Below are 18166 nucleotides of genomic sequence, written 5' to 3' on the forward strand. Positions count from 1 at the left end.
AGGCGGCGGCCGCTCTGGCAGCAGCCATGCCAGGGGCTGGAGGGGCCAAATCTGAAGCCAGAGGCAACGGCCCTCTGCCTGGAGGAGGAGGGCTCATGGAGGAGATGAGTGCCCTGTTAGCAAGGAGGTAGCGACACATCATATATTACTCTTCGATTCAGTACGTCTCAAAATAGGCACTTGAGTCATATGAATGAATTTCAGATCTTGTTTCATATACTACAGAAAAGTGAAACTTGACACAGTTGCCATACAGTAGATTTAGCAAACCCCAATGTTGGTCGCAATGGATTTTGTTGTGCCACCTGAAGAATAAGTTCATGTACTCATCACTCTCACTATTCCTCAGTATTATGAGATGATATGTAGTAAAATCGTAATTTAAATGCACTTTGTTGCTGACAGAGAAGTATCACTGTAAGATCTAGAGAAATCTAAGGAATTTAGGTTTTAAAAATGTGGAGTTCAGGAGGAATTGTGTGGTCTGTGCTTTATGATATTAACATTAAACATGATGATATGTTTTTAAAAATAGCAACTGTTTTTCAGAAATAATTCTGGACTCTGTCTTACAGGAGAAGAATTGCAGAGAAGGGCTCATCACCTGAACCTGACCAGAGATCAGTAAGTACCATTAGATCCTTCTTGTAAGATGATGTCATGGGGTAGGACTGGATAAGTCTGATTTCTTCCTACTCCATTCAAGCATGTACTAGGTATAAGCAAATTGATATTGGATTAGCATTTGTTGGATATGTGTAAAATTATGTGTGTTGACATATCAACTGTCTTTACATGCTTGAAAGAATAAATCAAATCAAATCAAGTAGAAGTTCTGGTTAAAGTTAGGGTAAGTGTCCTGGAAATGAATGCAAGTCTACGTAGGGACCCCATAAGTGACAAAAACAAGGATATGTATGTGTGTGTGTGTGTGTGTGTGTGTGTGTGTGTGTGTGTGTGTGTGTGCAGTAAACCTCATATTTGGCGAGGTCTGCCCTCAGGCGCCCTATGTTCTGGGCTGTTTCTGTGATCTGAGGTTCCAGACTGGATGGGTCTCCCATCTGTGGATTCTTCTCGTACACACCCTTCATCTTCTGCAGTGCGCCACTGAGGTCAAGCAGAGGGGGAAATGTTATTGTGTTGGAAATGTGAGCACTGATTAAAGAAGTTATTCTCCTGTGCAGAACTGCTGATCAGGACAGGGGGGGTGGGCATATGTGTTTACAAGTTAGGAGGAGTTGCTGAAGGGACATGTTGTACTAGTGTACACGGCATCAGTGCTGCTGGGGGCTGGCGGTGGCTGGTAAGATATGGTGTTGCAATTCATATCAAAGATGTTGGATGAGTGCGAGGTCAGGGGTCTGTTCAGGTCAGTCAGGGTTTTCCCACATTAAACTGGGAAATGTTATGGGCCTGGCTTCATGCACAGGAGCACTGTAAAGCTCAAACAGGAAAAAACATCAATTATGGGGCCGATTCCAAAACATAAACAGCCCCACACCGGAAGTACACAGAAGTATGTAGATACCTCTAACTACATAATAGACATATAATAATTCTGTTCGGTGAACCTTTTGACATCACTGATTGCTTGAATTCGTTACATTTAAAGCCATCAAGGACATCAAAATAAATCTAAAAGTGTTTGTTTTTTTTATTGTGGTAACGCATCATAAATAGCCCTGAAACTTTCCTACAAATGTAGGAATACTTGGGGGAATTGCACAAACATGCTAATGCTTGATAAGACTGATGAGGATACGTTTTTGCAGATATTTGGACAGATAAAAACTCTGACATGATGATGGCGTTAGTTTGTTGGTAACTCAGTGGGTATCCACCAGTGGAAGTATTAAAGGGCAGCCCCAACAGCCCCAGAACCACTGTATCTAAATCAGGGAAAGTGAGGAATAACACCATGTTAATCCATTTTAATCTGCCCTGAACAACCTCTGATGATCACAGTGAAAATTCGGAGTCTTAAGTGAGATTTTTCAGGGACAGTAATGATATTGTTAGATATGCTGTCACCCTTGGTCCTGTGCCTTCAGCAGCTCTTTGGTGTTTTCATCAATCTTCGCCTGCAGCTTCTTCTTCCTCTGCTCTGGAGGAAGGTGAGAGAAGTCCTCTGCAACAGGCAACTACACACAAACACACAGAGACGCACAGGTTAAGTGTCTTACAACAGCTCGCCACCAGGTGTCACTGCTTCCTGTCTCTTGCTCTCTCTCTCTCAGTGCTAATTGAGCTTGTTAGTCAAATAAATCTAAAAATAGTCACATAATTATCCTGTGTCAAGAAAACAAACCCAGATCAAATTAGTGAAGGGACTACAGAGAAAACACACACACAGCTCCAGAATGAGGAAGAAGCATGACTGCTAACATCCTGTGACACCGTTTAATTATCCAAGGACAAATTTCAGCTGAGTGTTTTGGACTGGTGCATACTGTGTGAATAACAAAGACCCAAGCTCCTGTGATGCCATAGCAACGTATATCTAGCTAAGTGCAGGAATTCAACTTAGATACAATAAATTAAAGGCCAATATTAAGGGAAATTTACAAACAAGATTTAAGATAGTCTTAAAATTAAACATTTATTTCATAGGTTTTTCTAACTCTGACCTTTGAACTGCTAAAAAAAAACACTCCATATTTTTTGAAAGCTTAGAAAAAATACAAAAACACAGAAAATCACTTGCCCCCAGACATAAAATCTTGCTTGCGCTGCCGACCTGTGGTGACTACATGGTCTTTTAACACTTTGCAACTAGTACAACAGAGCAGCTGTGATCACAGGTGAGGTCATGTGAAGCCTGGTCACACTGAAATGTTGCAGCAAAATCAGCTGATTTTAGCAGAATCTGTGATTTGTGTTGCATAAAGGATAAGGATAATCACCTTTATTTGGCCAAGTATGTTACACACAAGGAATTTGTTTCCGGTACAGAACCAAGGCAACCATCTGCAGTGCCAACTCAACCCATGGCTCTAACCAGAGATGACTGCTCTACCCACCACACTATCGCCTCCCCTAAGTTTGACTTAGGTGAACTTAACCACTCAAACTTGCAAAACAGGTGTACAACAAATGCAGCACAGAGGACAGACACACTAACAACAAGTATATCTTTACAGAAGCACAACTACAAAGAAAGAACAGCTTATTTACATGAAACGCATCACTGAGATTTTTCCAGAATGATGATGTGAACAACAGCAAGGGGGACGGAGCTGAACCAAAGCTGACCAAGATGGTGGTGTCACTCACCAAACAAGTTTGTGTAAGATCTTTAAGGTGGAATTCCTGGGTTTGACAAAGTGGCTAAACTCCCTCAGACACAGAGATAGAGGGGAGCACTGCAGCTTGGAGAGGGGGAGGGAGACGGCATGGCTGCCAGCTGGGAACAAGAATGGGGGAGAGAAAGCAGGAGGGGAAAACTGGAGAGCGGAGCAAAAAGAAAAGGTGTAGGAACAAGGAGCAGAGGGAGAAAATGATACTGGTGACAAGAGGAAAGAAGAGAGGAGTTACACAGATGCAGGATCTTTTAAATAAGGGGGACAAAAAGTTCAGGAGACAGCAAGTGGGGGCTGTTTTTGGGCAAGTCTGTGCAGCAAACTGGAAGCAGAATTGGCCCCTGAGGGCAACAGGGTGGTGGGCTAAGACATGACTGGAATGTGTGTTGTGTTTCATGTGTGTGTGTTTGCTCTAAAGCATTGTTAGGAGACTGAGTGTCACTCAGCACTTCTACAGTACAGGAGTGAGATGAGAAGTGAGCGGGGTCCTTGCCTCTTTTTTTAGTTCATTTAGTCCTCCAGCCTGCAAAGCTACAGGCTTCTCCATATGACTCATTCTCTTAGATGTGTATTGAGAAACACTGAGTTAATCAGTTATTAAAAGTTAAAGCTACTTTTTCTTATACCAATAAATCCCTTTAAAAGACCATAACTAAAAGGTTTGATCCTATTAAGGAGATGTGAGTCATCAGTGTGACGATTCGCTGTGGCGACCCCTAAACAGGAAAAGCCAAAAGTGACTTTCTTTCTTTGTCTGTGTAGATAATGTGTGGTAAACAATGGTTGAGTTCTCTGTTAGAGCTCCATTGTTGTCATAAATTAAAAACCCATCCAGGAATTACACCTTTGTACTGGGTGACGTGTCCCTGTAGCTGGAGCCATTTCCTCATATGTACTGTACATAATCCTGGTGCTATAGAAAAACTCAATTGCTGCTAAATGTGTAGTAATCCACAGGAGACAATAGTTCCTAACAAATGCACTATTTACTCCTGTGCATGTATTTTTACTAAAAACTACAATGACCAGTTTTTCGGGAATCACTGGAGCTGTGTTTTTAAATGGAACTATATTGTTTGTCCCTTTTTGAAAGATGAACTTCAGTCTAAATATATTTTCTGTATTACTGCTTTTTTTTGGATAAATGCTTTTTTACAGCACATCATGATCTACTAAGTGTAATTATTTCATTTAATTTGTCTCCAGTACAGAACCAAGGCAGCCATCTGTGTCACCAACTCACATGCAAACCCATGGTGGCGCTGTCCATGCAAGGTGCTGCTCTGATCACTGGACGCAGTTAGGGGACGACCTCAGGAGGTAGAGCGGTCGTCTCTACCTCCTGAGCCCCAGCCACCCCTTACAATGATGTAGTTCCCATACTGGGAGTCAAACCCAGGCAGCCAGGAATCGTAACTGCTTTCATGACTTAATTTTAATACTTACAGGAAGATTTGCCTGTAGTGCACCTATACATATTAAAATATAAGAAACATAATGAGTGTTACAATTTAGTTTGAGATATTAAATTTAGAGATAAATTCTATGGATTACAAACGACTGGATTATATTAGCCTGATTAGTTAAGCCACATTTTAAGGACAGGACCCAAACATGACGGAGAGGAAGCTCAGGTTATTGAATGCAGAAGCAGGAGAATCAGAGTCAGTGAACATCTTGTCTGTGACTCCGTGCTTTTCATGCTAAGTCAGAGTGAGGCTGGTCTAATGTACACAGCATGGGAGTTCACCTTTTGCTTCTTGCTGAAAGGCCAGAGCTTTGGGCGCCCTTTAGGTAGGTTGAGGTTGGAGTCATAGGTTGCTGATTTGTTTCCCTGAGAGTAGTCTTCAAATTCCACATCTCCAGGTCGCTCAAAACCAGACTTGTGCTGCTCTATCAAGAGTGCTGAGTCCTGCAGGGTGACATAAACATCAAAGTATAAGTGCTGGTGTACAAATAAGTGTGATAAGGATCAAAATGCAACACAAAACAGCATTATAATGTATGTACATCATTTATTGGAAAAAAAAAATCTATAACACTAAACCTCACTGAAAATCACTCACATGTGGATTAGGCAATGCCTACCTTAAGAATTACCATAGATATGAATCAACACCTCACAGACAGTGTCAACAACAGCAGTTTTTATTATGAGTGTTGTATTGGATTGTGTTAGCAAACTTTGCACAATAAACTCCATTACGTCAGTGTGTGTAATAAAAGTAACTGATTGAGTCATGCACAAAGAAGATAAAATAATTAGTGTAGCCATCTTACACCATGACCTCTGAAATTCAGAGAATTTGACCTTGAACTGTAAGAGGTAGAGCAGCTCAGTTTAGCTTAGTCTAAAGTATGAAGGATAGAGAACCTTAACCTGGCTCTGACCAAAGGTACAGTGCCTTGCGAAAGTATTCGGCCCCCTTGAACTTTGCGACCTTTTGCCACATTTCAGGCTTCAAACATAAAGATATAAAACTGTAATTTTTTGTGAAGAATCAACAACAAGTGGGACACAACCATGAAGTGGAACGAAATTTATTGGATATTTCAAACGTTTTTAACAAATAAAAAACTGAAAAATTGGCCGTGCAAAATTATTCAGCCCCCTTAAGTTAATACTTTGTAGCGCCACCTTTTGCTGCGATTACAGCTGTAAGTCACTTGGGGTATGTCTCTATCAGTTTTGCACATCAAGAGACTGAAATTTTTGCCCATTCCGCCTTGCAAAACAGCTCGAGCTCAGTGAGGTTGGATAGAGAGCGTTTGTGAACAGCAGTTTTCAGTTCTTCCCACAGATTCTCGATTGGATTCAGGTCTGGACTTTGACTTGGCCATTCTAACACCTGGATATGTTTATTTGTGAACCATTCCAATGTAGATTTTGCTTTATGTTTTGGATCAGTGTCTTGTTGGAAGACAAATCTCCGTCCCAGTCTCAGGTCTTTTGCAGACACCATCAGGTTTCCTTCCAGAATGGTCCTGTATTGGGCTCCATCCATCTCCCCATCAATTTTAACCATCTTCCCTGTCCCTGCTGAAGAAAAGCAGGCCCAAACCATGATGATGCCACCACCATGTTTGACAGTGGGGATGGTGTGTTCAGGGTGATGAGCTGTGTTGCTTTTACGCCAAACATAACGTTTTGCATTGTTGCCAAAAAGTTCGATTTTGGTTTCATCTGACCAGAGCACCTTCTTCCACATGTTTGGTGTGTCTCCCAGGTGGCTTGTGGCAAACTTTAAACGACGGACAGGGAAGATGGTTCAAATTGATGGGAAGATGGATGGAGCCAAATACAGGACCATTCTGGAAGGAAACCTGATGGAGTCTGCAAAAGACCTGATACTGGGACGGAGATTTGTCTTCCAACAAGACAATGATCCAAAACATAAAGCAAAATCTACAATGGAATGGTTCAAAACTAAACATATCCAGGTGTTAGAATGGCCAAGTCAAAGTCCAGACCTGAATCCACTCGAGAATCTGTGGAAAGAACTGAAAACTGCTGTTCACAAACGCTCTCTATCCAACCTCACTGAGCTCGAGCTGTTTTGCAAGGAGGAATGGGCAAAATTTAAGTCTCTTGATGTGCAAAACTGATAGAGACATACCCCAAGTGACTTACAGCTGTAATCGCAGCAAAAGGTGGCGCTACAAAGTATTAACTTAAGGGGGCTGAATAATTTTGCACGCCCAATTTTTCAGTTTTTTATTTGTTAAAAAAGTTTGAAATATCCAATAAATTTCGTTCCACTTCATGATTGTGTCCCACTTGTTGTTGATTCTTCACAAAAAAATACAGTTTTATATCTTTATGTTTGAAGCCTGAAATGTGGCAAAAGGTCACAAAGTTCAAGGGGGCCGAATACTTTCGCAAGGCACTGTAACACAGTCAGAGGTTATGTGTGGGACTATTTGTCTTGGTGCCATGATTTCCTAGAGTCTTGACTCGTTGCCAACAACAACGCCCAATCAAGAAATCCTGCACACATCCCACTGTTAAACCACAGCCTTCCATTTTTACACCTGACTCTTCATACAAGTTAATATAGCTCAAGATGTTAAAGGTGAGGCAGCACAGGGGTTAGTACTGTCACCTCACAGCAAGAAGGTTAAGGGTTTGAGCCCAGGCCAACCTGGTGCCTTTCTGTGTGGAGTTTGCATGTTCTCTCCAGGTACTCTGGCTTCCTCCCACAGTCCAAAGACATATACTGTATCTTAATTTCCCCCAGCAGTGAGTGTTCACCTTTATTTGGCCAAGTCTGTTATACACAAGAAATTTGTTTCCGGTACAGAACAGAGGTAGCCATCTGCAGCGCCATCTCACACCGATGGCTCTAACCATCGGGGGCAACTTGGGGGTTCAGTGTCTTGCCCAAGGACACTTCGACATGTGGACTGCAGGCGCTGAGATTCGAACCTCTAACCTTCTGGTTGGGAGATGACTGCTCTACAGCCCCACAGACTGTTGTTAATTGTCAGCCCCATGATAGATTGGAGACCTGTCCAAGGTGTATCTCGCCTCTTGCCCAATGTCAGCTGTGATTGGCTCCAGCCCCCCGCAACCCTCTTCAGGATAAGCGGTACAGATAATGGATAATCCTTTCATGCAATTACCATAAGGGTGCTTAGAGCGGCCAATATGGGCGTTCACAGTCTGGCCGAGTATTTACTATTAGGCTTAATGAATAAAATAGTATCATTACACATCTTAACATGTTTGTATTCAGCCTTCTTGAAAATTACACTGTGGTCAAGTGAGTCGCCATTAGCTTTTTCTTGGTCATGTCAGCCGAACTTGCTGTCCGAGTGCGCAGCTTGTCCTACATTTACAGTAATCGCTGTGAAATGGCTGTGAGGGCTGTTTAACATGAGCCTTGCTAAAGTCTGCAACCTCACTGCTAGACGTCACAAAACCTCACATAATGCACCTTTAATTGATGAGATGTAGAAGTTTATTTTTTTTCCTTTCAAACAGTCAGTTTCACCTGTTTATGATCTATATAATAAGCCAAGATAAAATAAATGACCTGGCTGCTGGTGGTAGCTTCATATTTAAGACCAATCTTCTCACCAAACTCTCATCTAACAAATGCAAATAAAGGCATTTCTCAAAATATGAAAGTATTCCATTAAACACCAGAGCAAAGAGCAGCATCCATCCAAGTTTCATGCCAATCAGAGCAGAGGTGTCTTAGGCATGACCGTGGACAGACAGATGTAGTCAAAATGATCTTAACTGTATACAGACAACATCCATAGACACCTATGTAGTCAAACACTTACCTGTTTCTCATTAATTTTTGCCCCTGTTGCAGAGATGCCCTCTAGACACTTTGAGATGATGGGCAGCACCTTCTTCTCAATGTCAGAAAACTGACAGTAGCCCTCCGCCAGCCGCCGGATCCTCCGCTCATCCAAGTCCTGCAGTTTCTGTTCACCACACAAACATTCAACAACCTCCTTTATTTTCAGATTATCATCACACTGCCTGTGTTTACACAATGTACATTTAAATGTGTATGAACACACTGACACATGAACAGGTAAGTGAGATCAGTTGTCCTGCTTTGGGAATGTGTGTGTGTGTGTGTGTGTGTCTCTTTCTCACATTGAAGATTTGTGGTATCTCTGTGTAGTAGAAGAAGTTTTGTTCTTTGTTGTATTTCTGGAGCTGTGCTGCGTAGTCGTTCCTGCACTCCTCTGCCGTGTGTAAGCGGGCAAACGCGTGCTGTTTCACCTTGAGAGTGAAAAACAGAAGAGAAAGGGAAGGGAAGATGATGGGACGCATGAAAAGAGAGAAATCAAGAGATGGACAACAAGATACCAAGTGGGAGAAACGTAAAAATAGACACAGGGAGGAAGAGGACAAGAGAGACAAGAGATACCAGGAGGTGGAAACAGCCACAGAGGGAGACAGACAGGAATGTTCAAGGGTTTTGTTTTACTAAAAATTTTTAAAAACCAGATCTGTCACTAGTAACATGTGGCTGTTTACTTTGTCGACATCAGGCTTGGTGGCATTGAGGTCATTCTCTATTTTCTCTGCTTGTTGTGTGGCTTTTTCAGCTTCCGCCCACTCCTTGGCAAAGCGTTTCTTAATCTGCAGACATGAACATGCACATACAAACACACATGCTTTACATAGAACACTAGTAGTATTAAAAATGCAAAAGCCATGGGACTTGCTACAAATGCAAGGAAAGGAAGCTGAAATCCCAAACCTGAGGGGAAAACAGTAACACTTTATTTAACAGTACAGTTTCGTAAATTTATCATATTTGTTTCCAAAATAAAGCTTTACCAGCAAAGCTACCTGCATCATGTCACAACCAGCAACTGAACCAACCTGTCAAATAATCACACGATCCACACTGGACACCAGTAAACAACAATAACAAGTCACTCACACTTTCTAGGTGTTTAAAGCTGCCCTCTAAAGTCTGCTGGGCCTTCCTGGCATCGGCCAGGTGCTGTGGAAGGGAGAGGTGGCGGTAAATGTGCTGCAGTTTAAGATGATGACACATGAATTTGAAATATGCCAAATGCCCCCCCTCCCCTTCCTCCCTTCCTCTCTCACAGTTTTGCGTTCCTGCTTGACATCCTGAAGGAACTTAGTGAGCTCCGCACAAATTTCCGTCATCATGTTTTCAGCGACGAGCTCCCGCTGACCAGTGTAATCGTTCAGCTCGATCAAGATCTCCTGGAATGATGCGTGATTGCTGAACCTGCAGCAGGAAGGGGAGACAATCAGACAATTCATCACAGCTGGAGAGGCCCACAAACCATTTGCTAAACCCTTGAACAGTGATTTTTTCCCATTCAGTAGCTTAAAAACCATAACTAAGAGAGGTGTGTCAAGTTTTTGATTTCTACACATTTCTATAGCCTTTCCCAAACCAAAAACACAGGAGGAAAAGTATGAAAATGGATGAAACTGTATGTATCTCCTCTAACTTAAGCAGCAAACATTAGCATAACTCACTTCAAATAAGCTAGCGCTATTTCTGGGGCAGCTATATATTATAGTTAGGTTATGTCAGAAAAATAGGCCTAGTTGTTCAGAACTGAAACATCCATCTTATAAGAGCCAAGCTGCTACTAAAATAGGGTTTAAAGTAGAGAGAGCACCTTTGGCCTGCTCTTCTTTTGTTCTGGCATATTTTCTATGCCAGTAACTCCAGTCAGACTTCGGTTATATACTGTCACATTTACCAAGCTTAGTTACTCCAACCCCAAATCATTTTCTCTTGTACAGTTCAACTAGTTAAAAACATTAATGTGCAAATCAAACATCTGAATTGCTATGCTATTGTGCTAGGGCTGAATAGCTCCTGCCTGAAATGCACAAATAAGGCTACTCTTCCTTCCATTTGTACTTTTGTGTATGGAAAACAGGAGTGAGTGATATTTTATTGTTCTCTCACTTGGAGTCTTGGTCTTCCTTGCTCCCTCGCCTGGCATATTTCTTTGTTAGATTCCTGTTAGAATGGAAAAGCACTCTGACTGTTACACACACATCAAGCCACAGTGACATTTATGATGCAGATTTGTGTAAATAAAAATGAACTTTTAGAAAGAAACAGCTGGGCACACCTGAGCTGCTTTGTATAGCTCTGTTCTATCTCCGACCGTTCCTTCACAAACTTTACGTAGCGCTCCACCAGGTCGATGCCGGACTGCGTGTGCTTGTCGATGACATCATACTGATCCTGGGAGAGGGACAGCACAGAGCAACACGTTTACAACACAATGCAAACACAGCAGGCACCTGATGAGGTGCACTTGGAGGTTGGCATGTCGCAGCAAACATGCAACGCAGCTGACACAGTGCAGCGCAGGTGTTTGGACAGTGACACTTTTTTTTATTTTTTTTATTTTGTTGGCTCTGTACTCCAGCATTTTGTACTGGAAATAAAACAAATGACTGTGAGGTTGCTGTTGAGGGTGGTAGCAGCAGTGTAGGACAGGAAGCTGCTTTTGTGCACAGTACAAATTTCAGACAGTGCAATAGAACAATGACCCTGAACATACACACAATGAGGAGTCTCTTTCAAACAGGCCAAGTAAGTCATATGACCTCAGGCTAAGTCATCATGTATTTCATTTATTACCAACCAGAGTGAAAGCAAAACGCCCCGTGAAATGAATGAGAAGTAAGTGCGGCTGCAGTACGTGCACGGCAGAACGCATCAAGTGTCTGGGATAAATGCAACAGGTATTTTCCACACTGACCTTTTATAGATGGTAACTCAAACAATAAAATCAAGACAACTGGCAAATGAATCAATAAGCAAATAATTGTTAGTTGTAGCTCCAATTCAGACACAGACTATAAAGTGACTTTATTTGATTAGTCACATTTTTTTGTTCACTGAAATTGGACAACTACACAAAGGGTAACAGTTTCTACTTTGTTTTTTTAAATAACAGCTTTAAGAGAAAAAAGAAAAAGATCCTTTTATGGGTTTTACTGGACTATAGTCTTGTTGTTTACCTCCCTGGTTTTGTGTAAGGTCCATCTCACTATTTGTCCTCTCCAGACTAAATTCACAAAGACAGATGGACGGTCTCTGCTTCCAACGTATCTGATCTTTTTATACTACTGTGTAGTGAATGACAGAGAATAAACCACTGAGATAAACAGTAGATGGGTGCTTTGAGAAAACAAACCTAAATCTGATTATTGATCTGTATTAATCTGCTGATTCTTTTCTTGATGAATCATTTGGTCTATATAACCTCATACATTTTAACAATTAAAAGTGAATTTAATTATCAATTACTCTACCAATTCATGTTCTCAGTTAATAGTGAAAGAGTGAAAAATGCCACGGAACAAAAAAATATTAAGTTTACTGACATAGAAGAGAAAGATAATGAGGTTGTGTACAGACACACAGCTGGAACCACAAAATTTAGCAATTCATCTTAAAATAAATGTAATGATTATTCTCTTATTAAAATTGGAGCTGATTAACTTTCTGTCATTGGACTTATTAAATTTCCTGCTTTGCATCATATTTCATAAGGCTGTGGATCTGCAACTTATTAGAAGTCCAATAATAAACCAACACACACAGAATATGGTCCTTTCTCTCAGTCTGTGACAGATACAACTGAGATGCAGCCTGAAAACGAGACTGAAAATGAACACCACACTCTCCGGTCAACATTCCTTTCTTTTTACTCACAAACACCAACATGCACACACACACACTCTTAGACCCGTTCGACAGGTCACATTTGTCTTCTCTGTTCCCACTTGCTTGTATCTTGACATACAGTAAAGTGCTGGCTGAAGACGGATGTGAACCCAAATCTCAACACAGACACATCAGAAGACAAACTAATAGAGTGGTGCTGGTGCCGTGTCTCTTGTGAAATATAAACAAAGACTCCACCTTTTAGTTGTTTGTGTGGGCGCATATGTTGAGGCTGCAAAGTCTTATGGAGCCAGAGACACAGACGGCGAATCCTCAGAGGAGGGACGCTATATGGAGATCATACAGTAACACAGTTAACAGTGTCCTAGATAAGAGGAGGCAGGGAAGAAAGGAGGTGCAGGATCAGAAAACACAAGAAGACAATGAAGTGAAATGAACGATTTGCTTGATGAAACCTGCACCAGAAAGGAGAGCGGCTGGGGAAGTTGGACAGCTGTGAAACAAACTGCAAACACTGATCTGGATGAAGACTTTGTGAAGAATCTTTTAGATATATGCCTGTATGCTTTTCCCCACTTGAGCTGCTTCAACCAACTGCTTTACTTTAACACATTTACATGTTTGTGTGAGAGGAGGAAACAGCGATAGAGAAACACACAGGGTTCAGGAATGAGATAATCATTAGCTCAGTCTGAACCGCCGCCCTGCGACTGACAGTCCCAGGGGCCTTTTCAAACCCTGGAACCAGTTGGACTTGTCCCACCCCTTGCTGACAAAACACAGCAATGTTTCCTGGTTCAGACTGATCTGAGGTCAGAGTCTCGCTTATCACTCACACTGTACTTTCAAGCTGCCAAACAACAGGATTGGCTACACCAGTTAACTTTTAGATACTTTGCCCAGTAGTAGCCTAGTTCACTAATCGGACAGTTGTCAAGATACAGAAAATAATGGCAGAGAAAGAAGGATAAGTCCAATAAGTAAGTCCTGGCGATGTAGTTGTGTGGAATACTGTGGCTGCTCCCACCTGCATTATTTTAAATGTAAAGACAAGGGCAGTGCCGTGCACAGGGCAGACGGCTACTGCTCTTGAAAATGTGTATCGTTTTGATACGATTCAAATGCTCCAACTTGCTGTTATGGCCACAGAAACTACAGCAAGGGAAATAAGAAAGGAGCTGATTGAATTCCCTTAATCATAGTTTACACCTCTTCAGCAAGCAGATGACAGAGGGAACAATGAGGAGAAACATTAGCTTCACAACCTGGACTGGGCCACATATTAGAATCCTATAGTAGTGAGCAAAACGTCATTTGGTCTATTAGCTATATGATGTTTACAATAAGTGAACAGGAGCCTGAGATGTGTGGTATATGCAGGAGAGGCAGAGGTAACAAGGAATGGCAGCAGCAATCACACACTCGTGCCACTGATTTTACATGTGTAACCAGGCAACAGCCGTGGCGTAAAACAATTGGTGAAAGCACCTTTAAGGTGAGAACAGAGAAGCATTGTTCCTTCAGCAGATGGATGTGAAAACAAGCTCCTAGGGTCAAACATCCTTCTGCACAGTGAACATCAATGGCTGCTGGGGTGTGTAAAGTCAAAATTAAGTTTCACCTAAAAATGATTTTGATCCGATTCATTTTCACAATTAATCAGTTAAACATACAGTATAGTCAACAAAATGTCCGAAGAGAGTTGAAAGGCCAAACTTGCATCTTCATTTTGCTTGTTTTGTTGAATTAATGGCTCTAAACTCACCGTTAACTGTCATCCAAGACAAAGAAGAGCCACACACAAAGAAGAGCTTGTTTGGCAGAAAACATCTCATACAGTATGTAATATGCTGTAATACTGTGGGTGTTGTGTGTTTTTTCTGAATGTCATCTTCCACACTGCACTGACTGTGATCAGCTAGAGCTGAAATGATTCATCTAGTAACAATCAGTTGACTGACATTAAATGAATCACTTGGCTCATCAAGCAAGATGCCAAACATTCTCCAGTTCCACCTTGTTAAATAGGAGGATTTCCTGCTTTGTGTCTCTTCGGGTTTTGAGCTGATTCATTATGATATTTAGAAAACTGTGATGCACATTTTTGTTACTTTTAGGAGCCTGGCGATTTTCTAGTGGCAGCCCTGGTGCTGGTGTGTGAGTGCAGCTGTGATTCACAACAGTTCAGGTGCAATGACAAAGTACTTTCACAAACGAACCTTGGTCTGCGCACAGCCGAGCAAATACCTGAACACTTCCTGAGAAGTGCTGTCTCCAAACAAAGATCTGGCTGCAGCATGCATGAAGGATCAGTGAAAAACAAAAAGGTGGCGGCGCACCTTTAGCCAACAGTGTGTAACAAAGAACGTCTCTCTTTTCCCCTCTGCTAGTGGTAAGGTATGCAGCAGGAGTCGCCAAGTCCTCTGGCTGCATGGTTTAGAGACCGACTCCTGCTGCTGCACAAAAGATTACTTGACCCGGACCTGGCGTGGAAACGTGAGTCACACGGTGTAGACGAACACAACAGCGGCAGGATGTTGAAGGTTCAACGACTTATTCCACAGGGCTCCGCTTTTTCTGAATCAGCTGTCAACTTACCCAAAGATCTGTTCCCCAGTCCATGTCTGCAGAAGCTGGAGGTGCCTGAAGAGAAGGATAAATCCTCTGTGTGTGACTTCCAGCAAAGGAAGAAGAGATCAGGTGGTGGAGACAAAACAAACAAACAAACAAACAAACAAAAAAACCTTAGTCGTTTCAAAGATTTCACAAAACTGCGAGTCTCGAAAGCAGAGATGGCGGAGGAAGTTTACGCCTTCTCCTTGGCACGGACACTGCGCTCCCGGGCTTTATCATAACAAAGCAGCTTGAGTTTGTGTTCGTCATAAACGCGCATGGAAGCCGGCACCTCTAAATAAGAAGCTTACCCATGAATACAAGTCAGCTATAACATCGCACTAAAAGAAACCATCAAAGTCCTGCAGCACTTGTAAATTAACATAATTAGTCGTGGCAGTGTGGGTCTGTGTGATGGTGGAAAGTAACTAAGTACATTTACTCACCTTCTGTACTTAGGTGTCCTGTCTGTACTGTACTTGGGTATTTTCATTTGCTGCTACTTCATACTTCGAATTAACTACATTTTAGAGCCAAACGTTGTACTGTTTACTCCTCCGCATTTGTTTGATCACTTCAGTTACATTTCAAAATCAGATGAATAAAATAAAATACAGTACAATCACAAAACTTTATGGATCCTTGGTGGGATATCTATAAGCTAACCAGCCATAAATCAAATTCTAAGTATATAAGGCAGTTAACCTTAGCTCCATCTTAACCAGCTGCAACATTAATGTGATAATGCATCAATAATTATGATCCAATAAAGTGATGTATATTAATATGAAATGTCATTCTGTGTAATGGTAAATTCTACATTTTGAATGACTATTACTTGAAACTGTGTTTTTACTCTGTGGTATTGCTTTCAATTTCAGGAACAGTTTCAAATGCTTAACTATTAGGAATCCTGTAGGAATAACTTCCACTAGAGAGGGTTCCTCTTCATTTAGCACCACAGCGCTTTATGTTGTGATTTTTATGTGCACTGTCGGATCATGTACCTGTTGTGCCCACACATAAAGTCTAATGAGGTTCCTCAGCACAAGGGTGACACCTTGTGTTTAGTTAATATGCAGCCTGCCCTGTGATTAACCTGTAGACCTGAGAAAGGCTTGGGTCAGACTTTTTTACATGTTTAATGTCCCACAGAGCCTGTGATTGTCCAGCTGTCTCCTATAGTACATGACGGAGGAGAAGAAGAAAACATATCCAGCTCCATAGCAACTATTTTCTGACCCAAGAACATTTTTGATGTTGTAGCATGAAAAACCAACCATCTGTAGAATTATGTCACAGAACATTTTGGTTGTGGTTTTTAAACACATTCACTACAGTACTACACCTGCTATGTTAGACTGTTTTGGTATAGGTTTTAGTGTCATTCCATTTAGTTAATCCAAGACACCATTGTGTATCAAATGGATAGTATGGATGGTATGTCAAATACACATTTGAATACAACCAAAGGGAAAAACCCAGTTACAGTATATAGCCATAGCATTATAGTACATGTACTCCATAATTTCAGGTACCATGTGTTTATATGGAAAACTATACATATATAAATCCTGCACTGATAGAGTAAGAAAAGAAGTGCTACAAGCCTGAAGTTTGTCCTAAATGTTTTGTTTCTTAATCTCCTGTGGGCTTTCTTCAGCTGGCTAACTTGAATGTTTCATATGCTAATTGTAAATTTGGCCTTTTAATTTTTCTAAAAAAATCTATTTTTGAACTGAAAGGCTCTGACTCTTCTTCTAGCACCGCCATCTACGTATGTCATCGACTGCACCAGGAATATTCATGACTCCTAGACTGTAAATCCCGAGTAACTACTGACCTTCTAACTTTTCCTCTAGCGCCACCATGAGGTTGATATGATTGAAATCAACTGCTGGATTGATTGCCATAGACTTTAATAGAGGCATACATGGTAAAAACACTGGTGATCGCTGAACATTTACTCAAACACCATCAGGCCAAAATTTTAGCAAAACAACTGCAAACTGCTAACATTCCCATCAGCCACAGCAGTGCTTTGCCAACACGCAACTACACCAGTGAACATGGTCATTATTATGCCTGTGATAAACAACAACATTTTAGCATTGTGCTTGCTGATGTTTGCATTTATTAAACCTCAGCAAGCTATTTTGAATATAGTGCATGTTACATCCTTACCTAAAGGTTACCTGGGTGCAACATAAAAGTGACTTTCCCAGCAGCCAAGACGAACAGTGATGACAGATTTAAACCCTCTAAAATGCACTTTATCTAAGATTATTACCCTTTATTTAAAAAGGAAATAACTTGCCCCACTGAGACCAATGCACTGTTTTACAAAGGGGTCCTGGTAATAGATAAATAAAGGATCAATTGCACAAAAAAAAATGAGCCAATAACTTCAGGGTGGGTCTAGCAAAATAACAAACAAAACCAACTAGATGATTCTTGCTGCTCTTATCTTTCTGAAAGCAAACAAAAAGCTACAGGCTGACCTGAGTTCTTAGCCCAAACTGGAATTATTGCTCTTCAGTTGTCAGCCTCCACCAACCAGTCAAAATCATAGAAATGGGACAGATGTGATGTCGTTGTGACCTTGACCTTTGAACTTTCACCACCAAACTCTAATCCCTTCATCTTTGCGTTCAAGTGGATTTTTGTACCTAATTTGATCTAATTCCCACATGGCGTTCTTGAGATATCACCTTCAGGAGAACGAGCTGGACGGATGGTTCACCTGAAAACATAATGCCTCCTGTCATAGCTGTCGCCGGTGTGGAAACAGGAGAAAAGATGTTAAAACAAAAAGGCTAACACCACCCCTATGGCCAAGGTTAGCGTGCTGGCTGACAGGTTTGGTAGCTGTGAAGAGGAGAGCCATTCAAGGCTGAGAGGAGCCGGCCTCTCAGCGTCTGAGTCCTGAGCAGCGACCAATCAGCACCTGGAGAAAAACACACTCCAATCTGCACTTAAACTTCTCCACCTGTAGCCTGATTGAAACGTCACACACAAAGAGACATTCACAGCACACACACATGCACAGGAGAAGCACAAAGTGCTATAAAGCGTAACCTA

The 18166-nt window shown here is 41.5% G+C and overlaps 1 protein-coding gene across 2 annotated transcripts in view; it reads right to left on the bottom strand.

Annotated features, from left to right (window-relative positions):
• trip10b (thyroid hormone receptor interactor 10b) overlaps positions 1 to 15308 on the bottom strand; it is an 18973-nt gene extending 3665 nt beyond the window's left edge. The window contains exons 1-11 of one of the 2 annotated variants that reach the window (XM_020622732.1): positions 15071 to 15308; positions 10902 to 11017; positions 10733 to 10786; positions 9886 to 10033; positions 9716 to 9778; positions 9304 to 9408; positions 8917 to 9045; positions 8592 to 8738; positions 5050 to 5211; positions 2032 to 2141; positions 975 to 1107 (exon numbers count right to left, since the gene is read on the bottom strand). In XM_020622732.1, the coding sequence (XP_020478388.1) occupies positions 975 to 1107; positions 2032 to 2141; positions 5050 to 5211; positions 8592 to 8738; positions 8917 to 9045; positions 9304 to 9408; positions 9716 to 9778; positions 9886 to 10033; positions 10733 to 10786; positions 10902 to 11017; positions 15071 to 15094 (1191 nt within the window). In that variant the 5' untranslated portion in view covers positions 15095 to 15308. Of the gene's footprint in view, positions 1 to 974; positions 1108 to 2031; positions 2142 to 5049; positions 5212 to 8591; positions 8739 to 8916; positions 9046 to 9303; positions 9409 to 9715; positions 9779 to 9885; positions 10034 to 10732; positions 10787 to 10901; positions 11018 to 14691; positions 15047 to 15070 lie in introns of those variants that run through there. The other variant, XM_020622731.1, reaches the window with a different exon arrangement.
• Positions 15309 to 18166: the final 2858 nt, after the last annotated feature.

Source organism: Monopterus albus, unplaced genomic scaffold (assembly GCF_001952655.1).
Source record: "Monopterus albus unplaced genomic scaffold, M_albus_1.0 scaffold288.1, whole genome shotgun sequence".
Classification (NCBI taxonomy): Eukaryota; Metazoa; Chordata; class Actinopteri; order Synbranchiformes; family Synbranchidae; genus Monopterus; species Monopterus albus.